The 24140-nt window shown below is 35.4% G+C and overlaps 1 protein-coding gene across 8 annotated transcripts in view; it reads left to right on the top strand.

Annotated features, from left to right (window-relative positions):
- The window catches only part of EML5 (EMAP like 5), a 97332-nt gene that overhangs the window by 5549 nt on the left and 67643 nt on the right, over nucleotides 1–24140 (top strand). For all 8 annotated transcript variants that reach the window (XR_005257001.1, XM_038137185.1, XM_038137186.1 and 5 more), the window contains exons 2-5: nucleotides 14436–14595; nucleotides 17044–17142; nucleotides 17709–17777; nucleotides 20952–21137. Coding sequence is in view for 7 of the 8 variants with exons in the window: in XM_038137185.1 (XP_037993113.1) it covers nucleotides 14436–14595; nucleotides 17044–17142; nucleotides 17709–17777; nucleotides 20952–21137 (514 nt within the window). In the remaining variant the exon portion in view is untranslated. The remainder of the gene's footprint in view (nucleotides 1–14435; nucleotides 14596–17043; nucleotides 17143–17708; nucleotides 17778–20951; nucleotides 21138–24140) is intronic.

Here is a 24140-nt window from a genome sequence, read left to right as displayed (position 1 = left end):
AAAACAACCCCACAACTGTGCCAGTCACAGAAAGAAGAATTATGTTTCTCTGTCAGAAGGAAACAAATGAGGAAGAGTTGTTATCTGTCCTACTTTTTTAATATCCATTATGTGAGCTAGCTGGCAAATAATAGTGCTTTTGTATATTCTTCCTAGAACTTAATCACTGTGACTACTTGATTAAGATGTTTCTGGTACATTTAGGTTTTATTGCTTAAGGTGGTAGCTGGCACATTTTATGCTAGTAAGAACTCTTGAATATCTGCTGATAATGGCATTTATGGCTCTGCTGTTGAGCAACTCTAGGCTGTGTCTAGGAAGTTAATTTCCCTTCTTGTCTGAAGTCTGTATATTTTTCCTTGCCTTGGACTAAGTTGGGAGAAAGAAATTGTGCATCATTTGCCCCAGGATTCATGCAGTGTTCTGCTTTTAGGGCAAGCATAACTTAAAAAATTATTCAGAAAACATTGAAATTCTTTACTATTAGGAGTTCTAGTACCAGAAACTAACCAATGCCATGCTGCAAAGACAGAGGAGAAATAAATGGTTGTACTTTCTGTTTAGTTAAAACTTGGTGGTTTTCCCCTTTGTGCCCCTCTGTATCCAAGGCTCTAGAGAGGTAAAATGCATGTTTACAGAGAGCAGAGGTATATGCAAGACAGGTAGAAAGAATGGCAAAGCATTTGTCTCTGTTCTCACAGAGACAGGGTTTGGCTGTTTCCAACAAATTAATTTGCTTGTCTAAATCATGGCTTTTCTTAAGACAATTTTTCTTGTTGCTGTGAACTCTAGGAATTACCTGAACTTTGTTTCCCAAAGAATAAAAATAAGCAGCCAAACCTCTGGCCACTAAACTGTGATCTTTTCAGGCACTTTATTTAAGACTGTCATCTTTTTATATTTCAAATTTCAACTTAATCTCCTTCCTGAGATACTATGATTTTGTTCTTGTATTCCAAGGCAAAATAAACTATTTCATTTTAGTGTCAATATTTCTTAGGTTCTAGTGAGAATTAAAGCCACTAAAATCTCTCTCTCTGGTGTCTGTTAACTTTGATTTAGCTGTTTATTGTCACACTCTGAGTGTTAGTCTAGCTATCAACATCTAAGGAATTCTGGACTCTGCTTTCTAAGATTGCTCCTAGAAAATGCTCTCTGGGAGGCAGGTCCAGCCTTCCTCTGTGTGCCTGTCAGCTGTGGTTTGCAAGCAGAAGTTCAAGCAGTGCAGTGATTAGTCACATCCTAGTTTTGAATGGCAACAGATCTTTTCTTCCCCCTCTCTTTTCATTAACTATGCAGTGTTATGACTTTGGATGACCTGCTGTTGGACTTTTTTTAGGAAAGATGCTGTGAATTTCTACCACCTCTTTGTATAATTCTGCCTCTCTTTGATCCCTTTTCATTAGATTCTGGTAATTAAAAAAAATAATTATGAACAAAAGAGACTATTTTCTCAGAAAAGGAGCCAAACAGGTTTCACAAGAACAGAGAGAGAAGTTATTTTCTTTCCATGTTTTGTGTTCCCCCAGTAGTCTGACACCTTAAGCGTTCTTAAAAACCCCAACAAACAGTCGAAGCTATTGAATGTTGGGGTATCTGCTGTCAGGTTTATTGTCTTGCTCTTGTCTGGAATAAATGGTGTATATTTCTGACCTAGGTCCAGATGACAGTCAAGCACAAATGTTAAGGAATGGATACTAAGCACAGCTACAGAATTTTGTCAGGTGAAATTCTATTAATTAGTTTGGCAACAGATCTATGAATTTTCACTAGGAATTTAATGATTAGTTGTGTATTTTGGATTTCAGGGAATGTAATGGAATGAATACTAGGTTGCCACTTAAGGAAAAATTCCTAACTGTCACGTGTAACATCTTGTGTCTTTTGTGTATTATGAATGTGACAGAGGAAAAAAGCTTAAGCATGTTCTGGTGAGGAATTCTTTGTATGCACCTGAATTCTTTACAGTCCATGTCTTTCTTTGTAGAAAAGAACTCTTGTTTATTTGTTTGCAGAAAGGCAATCTCCCAAACTTTTTCAATAATTATAGCCATCAAAGAAGGCCAGTCATCCCCCATTTTAGCCTCTAATAACTGGAGGAAAGCAGCAATAAAATCCATTTTATAGTTATGCTTCAAATGTGAAATGGATCATGCATAGAAACACCAAAATGTAGCTTGTCTAATGTTTAGGAAACATACAAAGTGCATATAGCCTGGATTATTAGGTGTGGTGTTAGGAAACCAGTCTTTGTTCTCAAGTCCCAAGGAAGGTCCTTGGTAGGAGTATTTCCCCTTGGCTCAGTGCTGGTGAGGTTGCCCCTGGAGTACTGTGTGCCATTCTGGGCTCCTCAGGACAAGAGACATGAGGAACTACTGAGGAGAGTCCATTGAAGGGGCACAAAGATGATGAAGAATCTTGGCCATCTCTCCTGATGAGAGGCTGAGAGAGCTGGGACCATTTGGCCCAGAGAGGAGAAGGCTCAGAGTACATTTGATCAATGAATATAATAAATAGATGAAGGAAAAGTGTGAAGAAGATAGATGGCTCCAAGCTCTTTTCAGTGGTGCTCAATGACAAGTCAAGTGACTTTCTAACCAAAAATAAAACCTGTCTGTCCATGCTGAACCGTACAAGTTTCCAGAATTGGTGGTTCAGTTTGAAAGCTTCAGTGTTTTGACTACAAACATTATTTATTACTTTCTTCCCATGTGCAAATTCAAATAAAAATAATTTTAGGTAAATCTAGTTAAGGAAATAATTTTTCAGATGATTTTTTCTTGAAGAAAATTAGATATGAACTATAGATCATGGCATTTTGGTATGCAATAGAATGCTTACTGTGAAATGAAATACCTTTCATAGTATTTTCTGTAACAAAGAGTGGGCTTTGGGGTGTGTGCTGGTGGGTTCCTGCTGAAATGTGGCACCTGGGCTTCATTCTCCATTCACACTTGATGAGGAAACCACATTCTTGCTTCAAAGGATGAAAGCAATGTAATGCTGAAGTCATGTGATGTACCATTCTGAGAGGTCAAATACAGGCACCCAAATCACTTGAGCAGGTGAAATCACCAAGCTATTGTCCTTTGTTAATAAGTCATTAAGACATTTTTCTTTTCTGAATATATTTTGAGGAAATTATTTCTCTTTTTCCCCCCAGAAAGTTTATCTTTTCAGCTGAAAAATCATGTATTCTCTTAGCTTATTCTTTGGGCCTATGTGGTGTCATGGTGTTTTTGTTTATACTAAAGATAAATCAACTAACTCACTTTACCATCTCCAGGTGATCTTTTTGAGCATACTCAGTTTATTTCCCTCCATGAAAGAGGTCATTACTTAAAATGTAAATTATGTCATAATTAAACTAAGCAGTCCCCCTACAAGCCTCTAGCTTCAGTATCTTTTGTCCAACAATCAAAATGGCATTTCTTACAGCAGAGGACATTGCTAGGACAAGATGAGATAATTACCTTGCTGACCATTTTATAGTGTGCTTCACAAGGGCAAAGTCCCAGTTAAGCTCTTTCCAGCTTTTCATGCTAAGTGGTCTCAAATTGTCAAATATTTAAAAGTCTGAAGGGAAGATTTGGGTGCATATCTTAAACAGAGCAGGGGGAGAAAAGAAAGACAAAATTATGTGCCTTGTCCCCCAGGAAAACCAAGTTTTCTCAGTAGTTCTAGACATGTTCTGGACACGTTATACTGGCTGAAAGATGTTTTTTGAGGGATTTAGTGTTGAAACGTCATTATTTTTTTTTTACCTACAGTTTTATACATCATCTTTTAAAAAAGTATTTTTCTTGGATTTGGTTTGATAAAATAAAAATATTTTAGGAATACAGCATAAAATCATTCCTAGATTCAGTTTGAAGCAAGACTAGAATAAGCTTGTTGTTTAATACACCTGCATACCATTGAAAACTTTACTATTCCTAATTAAAACTACACAAATAGAAATATGAAAAATATCCAACCAGAACTGAACATTTAAAACATACTAGAAGTTGATTAAAGTAGATCACACAGCGAGGAGCTAGGCTTAGGAGCTTGCTCTCATGCATTGTGCTTTTCATAGCCAGCAGTCACATCACCTTCTGATCTGATTCTGTCAGCGCTCGCAGGCAAGGTCAGGTCAGGTCAATACTCAAATGGGAAAATGTCTTGGTGCTGTAGAAAATGCTTTTCTTGATTTGGTCGTTGGGTCTTTTTCTCAGAACTATTGCAACAACATGAGGCTCCAGGACAATGTCTGAGAAGAACAGGAAATGTCACCAAAGCTTAATAATGTTTGATTCCTAAAAGTTTTGGAGTATTTCTGCTGAAATTTTGAGGTCTGCCCTGATCTTTTCGTTTTTGCAAATTGCAGTCAAAGTTATATTTCTGTTTACCTGTGTTTTCAATGGTTCAATATGTTAGTCATTCTATTGATATAGGCAGGAAAGTAGGTTGTGTTCCTCGTTGATTTTTTAACAGCATAATAGGGTTAACTGTGTTTGCAGTGATTATGGTTTTTTTGATAGGCAGTAACTTAGTATGTTTCAATAATTTTGAAATGTTGATTTTTTTATCCCCCTCTAATTTTCTTAGATTGAAAACCGTAGTGCACATGTTCTGTATGACATATCAAAACATTAGTTTAGACTTTACTGTAATTAATAACACAAGCATTGTAGGCTTTTTAAAAAAGATGTATGCTTGAAACAGAACCTGAAATAATTGCAAAAAGATGTTCCTAGTTATATGTCATCTACATTTTGGGGGTTGTTGAAGTTTAAGCTGACACTGACATCAAGCTACAAAATCCATAGAATTTAGTCGTACCTTTTATAATATATTAAGGTTTGTTTTTTTTTTTGCTTCAAGATGTAGTTCACCTAGTTTTTCAAAATATTTTTACGCAACTTACAGAGTTGTATTTGTGATTTAAGACAGCACTGTTGTTTAGCATCAACGACTTTAATGGAAAAGTAATTTGTTATTCATAAAAGTGGCAAAGGTTTCTAATCTGTACTGATAAAGATTAGGAATATGCTCACATTAAAATTTAGATTTGTTAAGATACACTTAAATTATAATGCTTTTATATTATGGTCAAGGAAATTGGTTTATTCACAATTTTTTTTTACTTGACATAAACTATGGTTTTTGCTACATTTACATGGTAAGCAAAGCTACTGGGCATTTGAAATACCTTGAAAAGAAAAATAAAGCTGTAATTTTTCTTGAACTTAGGTAGCAGAGTGTGAAAGCTCTCATAACCATCTTAATATTTTGGTTGAGTGTTTGACCTAGATGGTGTTGAATGTTTTCTTCAAAATACGTGTAGTGAAGATATTTTGCCCAATGAGATTCTGGTGTGTCATCTGGTGTGGTGTGAATTTCCCCTGGTGTAACAGTGAAGCACTTTACAGAATGTTATAGATACATACAAATCACCTTCATTAGGGCACAGATTGCTCTGATTACTCCACTGGCTACAAAACCCTTCCATTTCTACAAGAAATACCCAGTATCATTATTTGCATTGCTGTTAGCTATTACATAGTAATAGCTGGTAGCTATTACCATAGTAATAGACTTTGAAATGCAGTGCTTGATTTGCACAAGAAAGGTCAGAATCAGCCAAGATTGCCTTAACTCTTGGTATCAAAAGCTACAATTGAATTTTTAAGCCAGGTTTATGATGCCTATATTTTATATTGCAAAAGATAGAATCCACAAAGAATTCCAGTGTGTGCACCATCTGATAACACCACTGCTACTCTGCATTTATAGCAAGATGTCTTTGTGAGACCACTTCAGTTAGAAAAGCAGTGTTCTTTGTTATTTTACCTAGCTGCTGGAGGATACCTGCATTATTAAATCTCCAAAGAGATACTGTATCTTTTCTTCAGAGTAGCTGTCCTCAGCCTAGTTGCAAAAAACTTTCCTTTAACTGGGAATGCTCATTACTGTTGAGAGGCTTCTGGCAGGACTCCTTTTCTTTTGAATAAATTCTGTCAGATGGTGCCTGATGCTTACTCTTCTATGAAAGCCTTGGGTATTCAGATATTACTTCAGAAAATACAGTGAACAATCCTTCCAACCATTTTTCATAGGCTTCTAATTTCATTTCACTGCCTGATCTTCCAAGCTTTTTCAGAGGAGCTCCTTTGCAGTGCCTATTGCTTTGGGCTGCAGATGGGATGGATCAAGACTCATAACTGTATGCAAAGGTCAATTTGATTACTTTGCCTTAAAAGCACACGTAATTTGAGGCAAAAATGCCTCAAAAATTCCACAAAAATCCCCAAAAAGTCATTCAAAACTGAATCTTCTAGTCTAACAGCAATGTCCAACTTCTAATTGCTCAAATATTCATGGAGTCATCTTTGATAAATATTTTTAGAGGCTCCTTTTTTGGGATTTGAATTCAAGAATTGGAAGAAACGTGTCCAGAGAGTGAGTGGCATAACTGAAGAGAATAATATCAGTGTGAAGAAAACTATCATCTCTAGAGGTACCTGCAGTAGTGCTTCCACTGGTGGCTTAGCCACATTGGTGACAGATTACATTTAGGGAAATCTTTCATTTGCCTTTTACACTGTGTTGACTGTAGAAAGTATTACACCTTAAACTTCTTTTGGCTTCATATGAAGCACATTGATAAGATATTTGGCATGAAAATACATGTAAATAAAGTGCTTGATTCAGGGGGAAAATTCAAGTGAAAGAAAAGAAACTAAACTGAGGCAAAGGACCAGACCTAATAATGAAGAAAATTTGTCCAAAAGCTGAAAATCATGTTTAGAATTTGCTCATAGTTAGATTATAGTCATTGTGTTCTCACAATGTTCATACATTTCACTCCTGATTACTTAATGTATTTTTTACTTTACCCCAACTGAGAATGAAATTTGTAGATATGATGTATTTTTTATGACAATGTTCTAAAAGACTGTTTTACTGCTCTGGTTCTTTCTATTTATGTGATACATTTCTTGTGACTAAATCTAGTTGGATATTTTTAAAATAACAGTGACCCTTCAGTTTTCTGAACCATAGGGTAACTTACTTCAAGAGCAAAGCTCCTGTAAATGTCAGACTGTGATAAAGGTGCATACAAATATTATATATACATGCCACTGGGTCAAAAAACCCAAAATGTATTTATATGTAAAAATAACTTTAAAGAAACTATGCATTTCAGTTGTGGTGGTGATATGTCTCCATTTTATCAAGACAGCTTGCATGCAGAATGAGTGGATTAATTCTATGTTTTGGTTAGCTGACAGCAGTATAAACCTTCTCCTGACTTTTAGAACTATGCTAATCCCTGTTCCCTGCTTATAATCCCTCTACAAGAGCAAGCAAGGTGAATGATGCTTTATCTTAGATCAAGACAAGGCATCTGACAGCATTTGGAAATTGCCTGAAGGTTTATTGTGGTGAGTGTGACATTTTAAGTGAAAAAGCCTTCTGAAGAACTGGTAAATGTTTGGTTCAGTTTTATTTTTTTTTTTTGATCAAGGTTGCTCGTTAGATGATATTTGTGTTTTTTAGTTACAAGTTCCTCTTTTGCTTACTGTTTTTTCAATTGCTGTTTCTTCTGCCATATAGATTAATGTCACAAAAATGAATAGCCTTTGAAACATTATTCAGGAATAATTTATAAATAATCATGGTTTTGTCTTTTGCAGGTTACAACATATGTTTATGAGTATTACATTATGTTACATTCCTCATTAGGATTAGTCAATGGATCAGTATTCTTGAGATAAACATAATTTTTAAGCAGAAGATTTGTATTTTCTTGAAGCACATGAATGCTCTTTATCCATCTTCTGCTCTTTATTATTTTCAGTAATTAAGTTTGTGAGCCTACATGAGTGACATCTTTCATTGCCTACCAACTATATGTTGACTTCTGAGTCCTTTTTAATATTCTCTAGTTTTCCTATGCTTCCTTCCTGTTTTATTTACGGTTCTGGTACCTGTGGGGATTTTGTTTGTTTTAGGAGATGTCTTTTGTGTAAATATTTTTGTGGCCTCTATTTGTAGTTTTTTTCTAAACAAGAGTTCAAATGTTGTCACAATTTTAAGTGGTATCCTGGTTCCTTTCACTTTTCTGGTGCAAAGTTAGATGCTGGGATGGTCAGTTTGTGACAATTGTTAGAGATATCCTTGACTTTTTTCTGTAGGAAAACACTTTTGTCAAACACCTGCAGAATACCTTTAGGCCTGATATACTCAAGAACTCCTGAAGAAATCTGGTGAATCTGCAGTGTCCAGGGCTGGCAAGATAGTGTTTTCTTCTGCTTTAAAGCTTTGTTGGTTGGTAATGAAGTACCGTGAATTGAAGCAGAGAATGAATGTTGTGCTTATCTCAGCTTGTTTCAATAGCAGCTCTGCCACTGCCTTCTTCCCACCAGTCCTTACATTAAGCCAATTGCTAATTTTGTCATGATAATCTTTCTGTGTAAAAGAAGAACTTTTCAAAAATTGTCACTAGTTGTTCTGTGACTCCACTCAAATATTCAGTTCTTGCACATTGAGAGATTTTCATTAATATTTCATTTTCTTCCATAGGAGAAAAGACTGCATTGCTGTTTAAAATACTTGTTCAGAAATATGAAAGAAAATGATGCATTCTGAGATACTTTTTTTTCTGTGTGATACTGGAAGATCTAGTATAAATTTTAAAAGTAGTAGATGGAAGGTTAATCTAGTGGTTAAAAACTGTTCTAAATCTTGTAGACAAGAAGCAAATCATAATGACGGGATAAAGGTATGGTCAAAGGGTTTTAGTAGTACTGGAAGACTTAGAAACAAGAAAAATTTGTATGTCAAGCAAGTTTATTTGCTTGACAAAAGAAGGGGAGTATCTTTATTTTTAATCATTTTTCTAGAAATGATGACTTACCAGAAAGCTGAAGCCAATCCCTTCCTCAGCAGTGGAGGATATGACAATGCAAGACAAAAATGGACATCTTCGTATAGGAGCATATAGTTCCCATATTTTATTCAGTTTTCATATTTGATGATTTGGGAACTTTGCATCAGTGTTGCTTTAGTTACTCTGACTCTTTTCTTCTCTTTGAAGTACATCTGGTTTTTTTTTATTTTTGCCCCCTCCTTGAAGTTCAGGAACAAATAGAAGCCCAAAGCAATCTTTAAGAGTCTCTAGGATGTTTTTAAATGTTTCTTGTTAATCTAAAACCATTCAGATCCGATAGGAGAAACTATGGAATTGTCATGAGATAAACTGCAGCTGGGAATGACCAATGTACAGTTTGAGTTCACTGTCCCTGTCTCCACTTCAGCCTCTCTTTCTTTGAAGTTGGATGCTTGTGCAATTTAAGGAAGCTTCAGAAAGCTATATTTGACATTATTGGCTCTGGGGCAAAAACTATATGGAAGGCTGGTAATGGTGCTCCATGATGAGCACTGCTTTGTTTTGTCTATGGAAAATGAGTGTGCTCTGACTTGATCTGTTTAAACTTTGATGAAAGATGTTTGCTGATTGCAGCTCTTTCTGCTTTAAGATCTTAAATAGTATGACAGAAATGGTTTGTAGCTTCCCCTGTTATTCTTTCTGGAAAATATGGATAAATTACAGCAAATTAGAAAATATTCTAGAGTGTACGTAAAATGTCTATAAACATACCATGAAAATATTTTGTTTTATTTAAGCATAGAAACAATTTCATACTTGAAATTAACTCTTAATTAATAGATGTCTGAGATGCTGTTATTTTACTGCAGTATTCTTTTGTGCAATTTTACTGGTGCCCTAGTTTTATGAAGCTCAGGAGTAGTCACATGAATATATTCTTGGATTTTCATCCAATATTGTTGCTAAGGAAACATCATCTTTAATACTGTATCCTTGTCTGCAGCTTGTCTGTATTAATCAATGCCTGCTAATGCTCAGCACAAACCAAGGAAAGATGAAAAAGAATCTTAATTTCTTTTATTATCAAGTAGTTTATTATTGACTATTCTCCTTCAGGATCCCATGCCACTTCAAACCTCACACAAGTTGGAGGGTCTTGTCCATGTCTCTAGTCTCATTCCATGCAGACACAACATAGACAGGTTTTGGTTTTTTTCATTGGCTGCCATTAGTATTTAATATAATAATTTAACATTGGTCTTGTGCAGTGCATGGATCTAATCAAAATGTTGGGGAATGATTACATATTGCTCTGAAAGGGAGAAAGAACCTTTCCTGAATGCATTAAAAAGAGGAGCTTGAATGTACTGAAGTGAGAAACACATGCCTTTTTAGTATGCTGTTAAACCTCTACTACTGCATTTCAGCCCAATTTGAGTGGCTAGGAAAAGACCTGTCATTCAGACATAGTGATGGAAACCTCAGTTCACTACAAGTCCAGCTATTTGGTTTGTTGCAATAGTGACAGACAAGTTGCTTTAATTTTCTATATCTGAACTCTTCTGAGAAGTGCCAAGTTCTAGAGTCAATTTAAAAATTCATTTGACTTAGCAGTTTGTTAGCTTAATACCTGCTTTTTTCATGATAAAGTTTGCCTTTTGGACATGTTCTTACATACGTTATGTGTTACTACATTAGAACTAACATCTGTTGCGCAAGAGCCCAGGTCAGAAAGGCCAGAGGCAAACAAGGAGGCCTGAGGAACTTCTCATTAGGAATATCTGTTTCCTTTTCTGGACAAGCAGCAGTATCTCATTCATCAGCTTAGTCATCCTTCAAGGACGAGGAAAGAAATCAAGCTCCAGTTTACAGTCTAGCAGTGTGGGCTAGATGCAAGCACAGTTTCAGCAGTCTAACCTGGATAGGTCATACCAGCTCTCATCACCAGGATAGTAAAGAGAATTCTCTCCTTTGAGTGCTGTAAAGGGAATTTGTGTCCTTTTCTTCTGTGTGCAGAGCTTCTTATGTCACTAGGCAATCTCTTCCTTCTCCCTAAGAAAAAAGATGCAAGAGAATATTTGTGAGGGACTGTACCTAAACCCACAAGTCCCTCACTTAGAGATTTGAAACTGCCTTTAGAGTGGAACCATACCCATACTTTTCTGCCTGATCTCAGGAACTGAATGGATGAATGGCAAGCAGCTATTGCAGATATCATCCCAATAGTTGTATGATTTTGACACCTCAGTAGAGGTGTGTTGAAGGTCATAACCAGAGAGAGCTTGAACTCATTGTTTGATCCTGTTAACTGCATCACACCACAAGTTCCTATGGTCCGTGTATGGGAAGTGTTTATTGTTATTTGTTTCTGGGCACCCGTTCCAGTTAAGCTCTTTCTGTCTGCAAGTAGGAAGCTATTTAAAGTGTTTTGCTCAGGGCTATTCTAACAGTGAACATTCTCAAGTACATGACTTGTATTGCTGCTTCTACTCTAGAGGTTAGATCAAGATACTGTGTTTTTCTATTGATTGCTATGCTTATAGAGATTGTTTGATCACTCACAGTCCAATAAAAGAACAGAGAAGAGTCACCATATTGTGTAAAATTGGAATCTAATCCTTGATTTTTCATGAGGACCCAAAATTTTCAAATCCATAATTCTGCATGTTTCCTCATGGGATTAATTATAGCCAAGACTTGACTATTAAGGAAAAACATTGTCTTATCATTCATGTCTCATATCAAAATAATGTAAATATGTGTAGTAGTTACTTTGTTTAGTGTTGGTATCAGAAATAGTAGTCCTTTGACTTTTTCCATGCTTCTCTTTTTCATCTGCTCTGACAGCCTGTGAGATAGACTACTTACAGGTAATACTTTAAGTTGTCCTTCACTCCTTGGTCTCTAAGAAAAGACGTGGAAAGGTATTTTTAAATAGGTGTTTCTTCATCCACTGCTAACAGCTTTGCTAAATAGTTTCCCTGAAACTCACCATATTTGCTTTTTTTTTTTTTTTAAGAGTTTGCTGTCTTAGAGTATTTATTGTACATTTATTTTCTTCTTTTTTCAATGTCTGTCTAGAAAAGTTATTAGCATATGTCCCATATCAAGGCAGAATTCGAGCACAGTTGTTTAAGCCAGTATTTTGTATTGTGATGTAGAAAGACCTAATACTGTGATACTGCTATTAGTATTAATAAATTTGCCAGTTATTAATTAGAAATAGAGGAAACCTTCTCTATTCACCTGATATTCTTTGGATGAAAGTAGTTGTAATGCTTGGGCTGAGGACAATGTTCTCCTTTCCCTTGGTAGGGCCTTTACTGTTGTCTCTTCCATCTCTGATGCATTGTGTTTCTCTGAAGACTCTGAACTTTAGTTAAAAACATACAGAGATAATTTTTGTTGCTATAAATTTTTTTTTGTAAGGTGTGGTGTGGGGGTGCTTTTGCATGTATGTGTGTCCATACACATACAGTGAGTATTTTGCTGTACTTGTGGTGTGGTTTTTGCTTGTCTAAAAATACACCATGCACTTGTAGCACAGATCAGGACAGGATTGAAGAGTTGGGGAATCAGCCATGAGACTGCTGGGTTTTTCCTAATTTTCCTCTTAGTTTCTGTCTCTTTTTTCTTGATTATTCTTTTAACTTCCTTTTTCAAATTGCTTTATTGTCCATTTGGTCTAATTGCTCCCTTTCTGTGGTGCCATTCTAAAAAAATAGATAATTTTGGTTGCAGCATTTTCTCTCCCTCCAGATGCTTTTCCTTTGTCCTGTGAGTACACCATCTGCCTTTGTGTGCTCTGGGAGATGTGCAGGTGTTAATCAGAATTAGGTGGCAGAAGTGAGTTGAAATGTGGTTAAGTTTTGCTGCCAGCTCCTTTATGCAGTGTTTTTAAATTGTGAAGTTGCTCTGTAAAATAAGCAAGAAGGGAAGAACTAAAGAAACAACTCTGGAAGTGTTGTTGTGAAGCAAAGTGGGGAAATGTTGGTTACTTTATCCTGATGCTGAGGGTAACGGGGAGTGTCCAAGAGCAGAAATTCCATAGCAAAGTGGAAAGGTTCAGGGCTTTTTACCTTTTCACCTTTGAAATTAGGAATTCTGCTCAGTTTTGCATGTGGAAGTCATTGAGCAATATCAACAAACTGAACTGCTATTTTAAAATAGAAAAAATATGGAAGTGTATTGTGTACTGTAGTTTAACTTCATAAAATATTAAGCATCTTCTAATGTGGTTTCCTCTTGCTCTTTCTGTATATAGAAAATGAATGCAAAATAGAAAATGAATCAGAAGATTTTTCTGGTAATTTCCTGGTTAGCTTTAACCTTGCTGTTTCTGTTTATACTTATAGACTTCCCTTGTCTCCACCCTTTGAACTTTATTTATCAAAACCTGTGTTCAAGTTAAAGATCATCTTACCTTTGCAAAGTGATCAACCCTTCTCCTTCCCAAACAATTTTAAGAAGATAAATATACTTACTGTGTGTTAGTGATTCTGTCCGCCAGTCTCTCAAGATCATTCATTACCCTGGCATTTATCAGGCTAGGAAATGTTTTAGCCAAATTAAACAGCCGACTTTGGAAATTATGTCTTCCTGACTTTTATGTGGTATATCTACATCATTCTGGACTGCTGTACCTAGTATGTGTGGAATGTGATCAAGTAGTTTGCTTGGGTTTCTGTTAGAATATATTCTTATTTTTCTGTATTATGAAATCTGAGTCCTCAGACCTTGTGTTCTCCTATACAGCTTGTTGGCATATGCAAAACAAAGAACTATCTTGCTGACTAGAATGTTTTCTAGCTGGGTCCTAGATTTAGCAAAACAGTTCTGATGAACCTCAAGTGTACTCTGAAAGACTGAAATACAAGCTATAATAAAATTCTCTACAATATTAGAAATGTGGAGAACTAATAATTATTCAAACCCAGCTATTCCCAATTGTTTTATATTAAAATTAAGACATTTAAGATAATCTTAATAGCTCTTAAGTTCTAAAGCATAGTCATTGTCTCTAGTCTACCCTAGTTGTGCTTTGTGTTGCTGTACAATCAGCAGAGAGACAGCTCCAGAAAGCTGTTCTCTCATAAAAGGGATATCAAATACTATGTGCAATAAAGAACTTCTGGAGATGTGCATCTCTCTCTGTTGATGATTGATGTGTAGATAGTTAAACACCAACTTCTGTTTTCCATTGTTTGTGGTTTTGAGTTTTAAAAAATATAAAGAAAGAAAAAGAGGTATTTCTCTCAGTGCATGAAAATCTGACCAAATTTAGTAAGCACTTTTGGAACAGAAGATTATTGACTATTTTGCAACTAAGTTAAATGTAGAAGGCTTTTAAAGGCTAAATTCAAGAAAGATATTGCTATGTACTATATTTAGAATTTCACAGCTACTGTGGAATCTGTGATACAAAATGACTTTTTATTATCTAGTATCTAGTATTGGAAAATATTGTAAAAGAATGTTTAAGGAAACAAAAATAATGCAACTAACTAGGCAAATACCAAAGTTTCATGCAGAAATATTTTATATCTTTTTTTGGCAGCCTTGCTTTGCACCCCGAACGTGTGTTGGTGGCAACAGGTCAAGTTGGGAAGGAGCCATACATCTGTGTGTGGGATTCATACACTGTGCAAACTGTGTCTGTTCTGAAAGACGTTCACACACATGGCATAGCTTGCTTGGCCTTTGATTTAGATGGTCAGGTATGTAATTAATATTCTTTTTGCGAACACTTAAATAAATTGTTTATCTATTAGAAATCTTGTCACATAGATTTTTCTTAAAAAACAGCAGTGTACTGCCTCAGGTTCTATCTGCTTATTCTCAAGGTGAGGAAGGTCAAGTTGCATTACTAATGAATGCCAAATATTTACATTTGGCAAGAAAATTATAACTTCAAAAGCTTTTTGAATGGAGATGAGGTGGCAGGGAGGTTCTTGTTGTCTGTGACCCACAGTTCAGAGTTAGACCAAATAACTGGAGACAGTGGACCTGCCCGTGCAGGGGCATGTCTTGTGCCCAGAGTGATGGTAGCCCTGTTGTGTTACTCACCTTGGACTCCTTCAGGCAGTGTCCCCTTCTCTGTCACGTATTTTGCATTCACTGATGGCTCTCCATGTTTTGTTTGTTCAGACTCATGTATCCTGTATCTGAGAGTCAAGAAAAAGGATTGGATTATAATTTCATTGGATTATAATTTTGTTGCTTTTGAACATTTTCTGACTAGTAAATTAGTTCTCAGAGCTACCTATAAGGGAGATTGTTTTTACCAGACACTAGCACCTCTGAGTAAAGAGGCTTTCTTGACTGATGTATTAGAAATGGAAAATTTAATGGTTATTACATGTTAGGTAGCAGCTGAAAAGGTATTAGCTGAGAAAATCCTTTCTGGAGATGTGCTTTCCTGGTCTATGAAACACTTCTTTCCTTCCCACTCAGCCTTGCAATGTGATACTCAGATTTAGCTGTATCCTCAGCTCCTTTTGCTTGCCAAAAAGGTCAATGGCTGTTAGTTACTGCTGTTTCCTCAAGTAAGGATGTATTGTAGAGATCATTAAGAGACTATCAAATGGAGCTGTGTTGAACACAGGAGGAAAGCCTACCTGTAACTTGTTTCTGTTAAAACATGTAGTTGTTGTAGAACAGTTCTGAGTTTGTTGAAATGACCTCTCACTGTTTAGGCAGTCAGCTTCTAGAGTCAGCTTCTTTCTAGAACATCATTTCTACTTCACAGCAATCTTTTCTCTACATTGTTCTTGTTGTGTAAACTTGTGTCACTCCCTCACTTGAATGGTCTTCATAATATAAAGTCAAGATACATCAAATTAGGACTGAAATACCCTGACTTTTCAAAGATGGAATAGAAAGGTTAGATTTTGTAGTATTAATAAATAGGAAGCATAGATAGAAATTGTCTTTAACTTGTTTATTTTTCTTCTCATAACCCTGGAGTTTTTCCAGCAGTAAAGGAATTATGTTATTTGGAATAGGTTTCTGTCTTTGGCAAAAAAGATTACGATTCAAGCTTGGAGTTGTTTTTGCTTTTATAAACTCACTTAAATAATCTATGTAGAAATTGAAGCTAAATTTGTCTTTAATGTGTGTAAGTATTAACTGCTGAACAGTGAAAAAAGCTTTGCCCAAAAGATTTGAAAAAATTTCATTTATCAATGTCAGGATGGCACAATTCATGCAAAAAATTGAACAAAAATACTCATTTTCTTTAAAAATTAAGACAAATCACTTAGATTTGTTTTTTTTTTTCTTTTTATTTTTTGATAATTCAATCCTGTTAGTCTTTGTGTTGAGACTTTGTATAGGAAAAATAGCATTTTGACTGGTTAACTGATACCATACTAGTGGCTAATTTAGTCAATCATTTGTGTCAAGAAATCTGTGCAAGATGTCTTCACAGTCAAGACAAGACAAGCTGCAAAGCACAGGAAGATCTCAAAATTTTATTTTTCTTGATTTTTTTGAATAATCTTTTTATCCATCCTAGTTTTATAGTGTAAATGGCTTCAAGCTCTTTCTGAATAATAAAGACTTCATGACATTGTATTTGGGGCCTTTTTAATTCTGTTTTGAGAAATGAGTAAATATTTCTTTCCAAATCCTATGTGTCTTGAAGAATCAAGCAAAAGACTTTTAAAGCATTTAATTGTTTTTGATGTTTTGATTGTTTTTGATGTTGTGATTGTTTTCAAGAAGATTTAAGAAAATATTTTTTCTTTGTATCTCTTGAACTTATAAAATAAATCCTAAATTCTGCAATTACATGTAATTAAAGGTAAACACATATAGTTTCGTTAAGTTCAGTGATTATTCCTTTTTTGCAAGTGTCTCCTGACCACAGCTTGCCCTGTGTGCTATATATAATTTTTTATATATATATATATATATAAAACTTTATAGATCAGAAATATGTTGTTATCTAAGAAGATCTTTATGGTCATGATGTTATACCTGAAAAGATGCATATATGGAGGCTTTGGTGTAAGATACAGCTTTTGTTTTCTTCTGTATCAAAATGGAGCTATTGCTTCTATCTCAAATATGTTACACATTTTTTACAACTCATTCGAAATAGTGACTTTAGACTTCATTAATATATTGAGTTATTTTTATTTGTTTAATTTGGACACTTTTAGCGTTTGGTCTCGGTTGGTTTGGATTCGAAAAACACAGTTTGTGTATGGGACTGGAGAAAAGGAAAATTGTTATCAATGGCTCCTGGTCATACAGACAGAGTAAGTACAACTAAATAATCTGAGCATCAATGTCATTTTAGCTTGTTAAACCATATCTGTATATACATACTAGACCTGTGTCTGAACAAAACCCATTTGGTTTTAGAAACTGAATTTGCCTAAAGGTTGATATGCATAAAGACATGAAGATATTTAAGATGTGTGCATTTATTTCTAGGATAAAATGTGCACCTCAATATTTATTTGTATATGGTTTGCTGAGACTGAAAACATGTAAGAGAAGTGCATAATTAATGCACTTCTTAGACCCTAATCCCCATATGGGAAATCAAAATGCAAATAATTGCTTAATTTTTTCTAGTCTGTAAATGAACCTTAATGTTGTTTTATCATGTGTTTTAATTACTCTAGGGGAAAAAAAACCCAGAACTATATTTGGTATATATTGAAATTTCAGTATGGAATGAGAGGATAAAAAAAGTCTTTCCAATAGATCCATTTAAAGCATTTCAGAGTCCCTGTTAATTTGCTATAAGTTTTTGCTGTTTTTACTGTCCTGTGCTAGAAAGACCATCTCTGCTGACATCCTTTGTTTTTTTGTTCAGATATTTGATATTTCTTGGGATTTATACCAGCCAAACAAACTCGTCAGCTGTGGTGTAAAACACATCAAGGTAATGAAATAACTCTTCCTTTATAAAATATTTAAGCTGCAGTAATATATGCTCTATAAAATGTATAAAAATAGAATCTAAAAGGAATATAGAATGATAATATGGAAGGTCTTGTGTAAGAACAATATTAGTTCTTAGAACTGCAATCATGAATCACACCTGACTACACTAGATATGTTAAAAGATCTGTCTAGTGAAAACCAGACCCTCAAAGACTTCATGCCCTGGGAGAAGTAATGTAGTAGGAATGAAACAATTGTCAGTAGCATTGTATGTAATGACTGTAATATAATTTAAAATTCATGTTCTCTAAAACACGCTGTTTGAAATCCAGTGTAGTGTAAGACAGGATGCACATGTTTAAGGTGACTCCAGGTACTCAAGTTTCTGAACCTTGGACAATGAATGAATTGTTGCACTATAGACGTGAAATGAATTGAAAACCCAATTTTTTACAATTTAGGGAGAGTATGGGGAGACAGTGAAAGAGAAAGGAAGAGAAGCCACATTTTTCCTTCTTTTAATTCTTTTCCCTCCTTGTATTTGTACCTTTGTCATTTGGAGCATTTTGTACCTGTTAGAGGATTCATAATTTGGAAAATTCATGTATTTTTCAAGCATGCTCTGTTTGATCCATGTAGCAAATGCTGTGCAGAAACAACTCCTTTTTCAGGTTTAGCTTTGTCAGCAGGATTATCTATGATTTGGAGCCATGTTCCATGTCAGTCAAAAGTCCCTGTCTTCTCCCATGCACGGTTTTGTGTTACCACATCACAGCAGTAGATGGCAGCTTGAAAGTTCTCTGTTGTTGTTGTGTGGAGGTTCCCATGGTGGGGAAAATGTGTTGCTTTTTACACAATAAACTTATGAAGTAATATGTATTAATGGCCTACACGAAAGTCTTAAATGTGTTGGCTAGATTGCGTAAGTCTGATTTGGCATGCAAATGTTTAGCATGTCAGTTACAGAATTCCATGAACTTGTTTAATAATGATCTTTTTTTTCTACCTTTCTGATAGGACCATTATGCCAATAGTAAGCTAATATTTTCCAGCAGTGATTTAGTATATTTAAGATGGCTTTATGATGCCAAAACATATCTATTTAGATAAGCAAAAGTTTGAGCATGTTTTAAGACTCTACAAAGCCTTTCTAAATAGCAACATGATTTTTAAAATAATTGCTGTTTCCTCTGGGAAAACAATATAGAAAATCAGAATTCTAGAGGTATTTAGGCATTTGGATCAAGCAAGAGATTGGTTTTGATGTGTCTTTTTTTTAAACCACACTTTCTTGTTCTTTCAAATATAAATAATTACTTCCATGTTTTTAATACTAATGTATTTTTTCTCAGACGATATTTTATGCAAATTATAATAGTACTTGATCAAGTTATGTAAATGATTCCATGTGAGCTGATATTGAGGAATTACTTTTCTTAGATACATCACCCACTTTCACATTGGAGCTAGGTGTTTGATTTATGCAAGTTGCTTCTCAAGCAACAACATGGTCTGTGTCTTGAAATCTGTACTTTAGTTAAAAAAATATACTGTCATGGTTTCACCCCAGCCAGCAGCTAAGCCCCAACCAGGTGCTCACTTACTCCACCACTAGCAGGACTGGGGAGAGAATTGGATAGATAAAAGCTGGAAAATTCATGGGTTGAGATAAAGACAGTTTATTAGAGAAAGCAAAACCTGCACATGCAAGCAAAGCTCACCAAGGAATTAATTCACTGCTTCCCAGGGACAGGCAGGTGTTCAGCCATCTCCACAAGAGCGCACATAATGGTGGCTTGGGAAGACAAACTCCATCACCTCATACTTCCCCCACTTCTTCCCCTCACTTTGTTCTGAGCACGATGCCATTTGCTCTGGAATATGCCTCTGGTCGGTTGGGGTCACCTCTCCCAGCTGTGTCTCTTCCCAACCTCCCATGCCCCCCCAGCTTCCTCGCCAGTGTTGCAGTAGGTAAGCAGAAGAGCCCCTGGCTGTGCAAGCCCTGCTCAGCAATAACAAAACCATTGCTGTATTATCAACACTGTGTTCAGCCAAATCCAAGACGCAGCTCCATACCAGACATTGTGAAGAAAATTAACTATCCCAACCCAAACCAGCACAACTAGTTAAGATACTGGGATTTGTCTAATCAGAACCAGTTACTCTAATCAGTAATGGTAATTTATGCTTATTTCTGAATTACAGTATTGCAGGTACAAAAATCTATTCATGGTAACTACTTACATTATCCCATATTAATTGAAGTCTGCTCAGAATTTTGAATTGATTATTGGTAACAGAATCCCTTGCTATGGAATACAGTTCCCTAAACACATATGCAGGAAACTCTGAATGCTGAGACAATGTAAGAGTAACCTGCCAGCAGTGATGCTTTCATGTTTTACACTGGATTATTCAGCAGCTTCAGTGCACACGTACATGTTTGGACAGGATGGTTTGAAAGGAATATGCAAGTGCTTCTTGTTTGCAGAGATCTCAGAAACTACTGAGTTTATCTGGACACTTAGTTGGCAAGTATTGTGCTCTGACAAGAGGCTTTGCCTGCCTTTAGTTCAGGATACATTGGTACATGCTGGGTGACCTAGGAGGGAATTCACACTTGTGTGAGTGCTTCAATTACACACAAATTATATATTAGAAAGTTCTTAAAAGTCTCTGCCTCAGATGTCTACTCCATGTGATCCATGGTTCTGATGAGAAATACACCTGCAAAAAAGCCGCTGCCTTCAAACAGAGCAAATAATCTTATCAGAAATCTGCATGCTTAAGTGGCATCTTTAAATGTGTAAAGTAACATAAAGTACAAATGCATCATTTTCAGCATAAAAGTCTTACATCAAAGAAAGAGAAGATAATTCTGTTATTAAATACTTTTCAAAAATAACTGAAAATACAACTGACTCACAAATAATTATTTCAGAATTTTAGTTTAATTTAATACTGATATCCTAAAATTCCTTCCCAACTACTCTGTCATGATGGTTTTATGGAAAGATGAAGTTGGTTAATAACATAAAACACTGTTAAACTGGAGAACTAAGGCATGGAAATGGTGATGTCTTCTGCAGGCAAGGTACTTCTCTTTCAGATGTACATTTTAAATTATAATGTGTTAGCAAAATAGCCATTTCTAAATCACTTCATGTTGCAGTTCTGGAGCTTGTGTGGCAATTCCTTGACACCAAAACGTGGTGTCTTTGGCAAGACCGGTGATCTCCAGACTATCTTGTGCCTGGCCTGTGCAAGGGACGAAGTGACGTATTCCGGTGCACTGAATGGAGATATTTATGTGTGGAAAGGGATCAACCTTGTACGGACAATCCAGGGAGCCCATGCTGTAAGTATCCCTTTCTAAATTCATGTTGAATGTTAAAGTAGATTTCTGGAAAGCCAGAAAAAGCAATGCAAGGTCACCTTGTCTGTGTTCCTAAATGGTTTCAGTGATACTCAGGATGTCATACTGGAATATGTTTTTAGAGCAGTATACGGATTTGAAAAGTGAAGACGTGAGTGAAAGTTTAACAGAAGTTTTCCAAAGTGCTTGTAATATCTTCTTTTAATTGAAATGTTTAATATTAATATAAAGGGATTATAATTTTGCTATGTAGGTTTTAATTACATTTTCCATGTTATTTTAAAGCATATGGGTTTGTGATTAAAGTAAGCAGCAAAAAACCCCACTTTTTTGTTTGCAATCTGATTTGCGCATACTAAACTGTGAAAATCCTTATTACCTCTTATTTGTTAATATGCAGGATTTGACTTCTAATTGTCCAAGTATCACTTAAAAACAAAACCAACCAGTTTCTGGTTGGTTTAACCTATAAAGCATGAAACTGCTAAGGTCACTTCATGAAGCTATATGATTTGCTGGTTGAATGCTAGTTTTTGTTTTGAAAAGCATTGTACCTTCTTGATAATATTTGAAGCTCCCATCTTAGCAATTTAATATGGTGTGAAAAACCAGGCATATGAGTTCTGATATTGCAGCTTCAAAATTCTATATAAAAATTAATAACAAAAGTAATGATTCTTGCTTGTAAGAATGTGTTTGTTTTAACTGGCCTGTTGGACTGGATGGCCTGATGTTTGTAAATGAAGTAGAAGAGCCAGTCTTTGATTTAATTAGGTAGAGTGGAGGGGATGAAGTGATGAATGTTATGTGTGTGGGAGAGGTTGCAGTCAGTTGTTGTAAGCAGACTTTTAGTTTACCAAAGATTTAGAAATACACATTCAGGATGATTGCAGCTTGTTGAATGAACGAATAATTCAAAAGTGATTGGAGTGCTTATTCTGTCAGTTGTATAATGACACTGTCTCTTGTTATGAACAAAGATAAATTATGAAGAACATCTGTGTGTGAAATGTATCCCAGACTATATTTTGCATTTGAGATTTCTTTATATACATAGAAGTGTATGTATATATAAATTTTAAAAAATTACAGATCAACACACACAAGCATACTGTCCTGTATGCATCTGTAGAAATATAAAATGTATTCAAGAGGGACCAAATTATGAATAAGGGAGTATGAGGGGGTATTTACAGTGTGGAGTTATTTTTCCTGTATAACTTCAGATCTGGTTTCAATCTTCATAATAAGTGTTCAATAGTGTTCTGTTCTTTTCTGTGTTTTCCTGAGATGATTGGACATTTCATATGCAGACCTCGATTCCCAGAGGAAAAAGTGCACTTAGTCTCCTGTTGAAAACTGATGCCCAAATATTCTCCCATCCTCTTGGTGCTGTAGGAGACAGCTGTCCTGCATATTAACATACTTGTTACTTGGACTGTTTAGACTTGCAACAGTTTATTTCTCAGAATAATGCAGAACTTTTCAGCTGTTTAAGTGTGAAATCACACAACTGATAAACATAAGATTATGAGAGCTCCATGCCCTTATGTGCTGTGTCAGTTTTGAGTTGACCATAAGATCAAATTTGAAGTGCAGTAACATTCTTATCTTCAGTAACATCAATGGGCAGAGCTCAGGTGACCTTGGAGTAGGTCTCATCTAGCCTTCTATTTTTGGCTCTGTCATCTAGGCTCAATGGAATTGTACTTTGCAGTACTGAAAATTAAGTAGGAACACTAGTTCATGTCTTTGAAATTCATTTTTACAAGAGATTAGAGTCACTACAAATCTCATGGATTTTAGGGAAAAAAAACCCAATAAAATATGGAAAATAATTTCTGACAAAATGAAACCTTGTTTTTCAATTAAAAATTACCTTAAAGGATAATATTGACAGACTAAGCCCAACAGATGGAAACTTGGAATGACAGTATCTCTTCAGCCATACTAAAATATTATCATGCTATTTTGTGGCTACTTAATTTAATAAATTAATGTACTTAATTTTATAAATGATAAATTATGTCCTTCTTGTCCAAAGGAAATGCAAGTGTAAACAACAAGATTTATGGTGTATGTCTATAGCTGAAGGGACAGTGTGCACTGTAGAAGAGAATTGATACAAATTTCTCTTCAGTGTGCTAGTGTTGGACTTGTCATCCCTGCACACCTGTTCATCATCCTGCACCATCACTGCTCAGCAGGTGTGACGTAAGCTGTAATCTTATTGAGGGAAGACGTCTCATTATTTGCATAAATACCATTCTTTTCTTGCAGCATAACCAGCAGATGTCTGAGATACTGGAAAATAGTTTCAAAAGCATGTTAATGATGTGGAGAAATAGTCCAGCCCCAAATTTATTAAGTTATTATTAAGACATTGTCTGCATTAATATAGAAAACGTGTTCTTTTCAAAGGTTGGTTCTCTTTGTTGTGGTTGCCCTAGCTGAAAAAACATTTTTCATTTTAAGAATAATTCAATGTGAAAAATAAGGCATGGTCTCCCAGTATGAGCAACCAAGGAAACAGATAGCAACTTTAACACTAACAAGCAAAATAAGAATTCCTAATTCAGACAGATTATCTGTTTTCTGTCATAGCAATACTAACAGAGAGGAAAGTAGAGTTTCCTGCAGATTTCCATTTGAGTTTGAGTTGAGACAAAAAGTTGAAAGCATATAAGTTAAGAGTTGGAAGAGGATTGGGGAGTTCACTTAAAATAGAAATAGGAATGAAAAGTAGGAAAAGATGGAAATGAGCAGGGTTTAGGAGTAAAGGCACAGAGTTCATGTGCAGGGAACAATGGATAACAATGGGAAACTTCAATTCTAGATTTGCCTCTTTAATAAACTTAGTAATGAAAATTTTAAAGGGGAGAAAGAAAACTATGACATGAAAGCATGTGTAAATTCACTGGCAATGGTAATCCTCCAGGAGGTTATTTGTAGGTGATGGATCTGGCTCTGGAAAGTTAATAAATA

This window comes from Motacilla alba, chromosome 5 (assembly GCF_015832195.1).
Source record: "Motacilla alba alba isolate MOTALB_02 chromosome 5, Motacilla_alba_V1.0_pri, whole genome shotgun sequence".
Lineage (NCBI taxonomy): Eukaryota > Metazoa > Chordata > Aves > Passeriformes > Motacillidae > Motacilla > Motacilla alba.
Note: the sequence above shows the minus strand (reverse complement) of the source record. Positions and strands in the feature narration are given on the sequence as shown.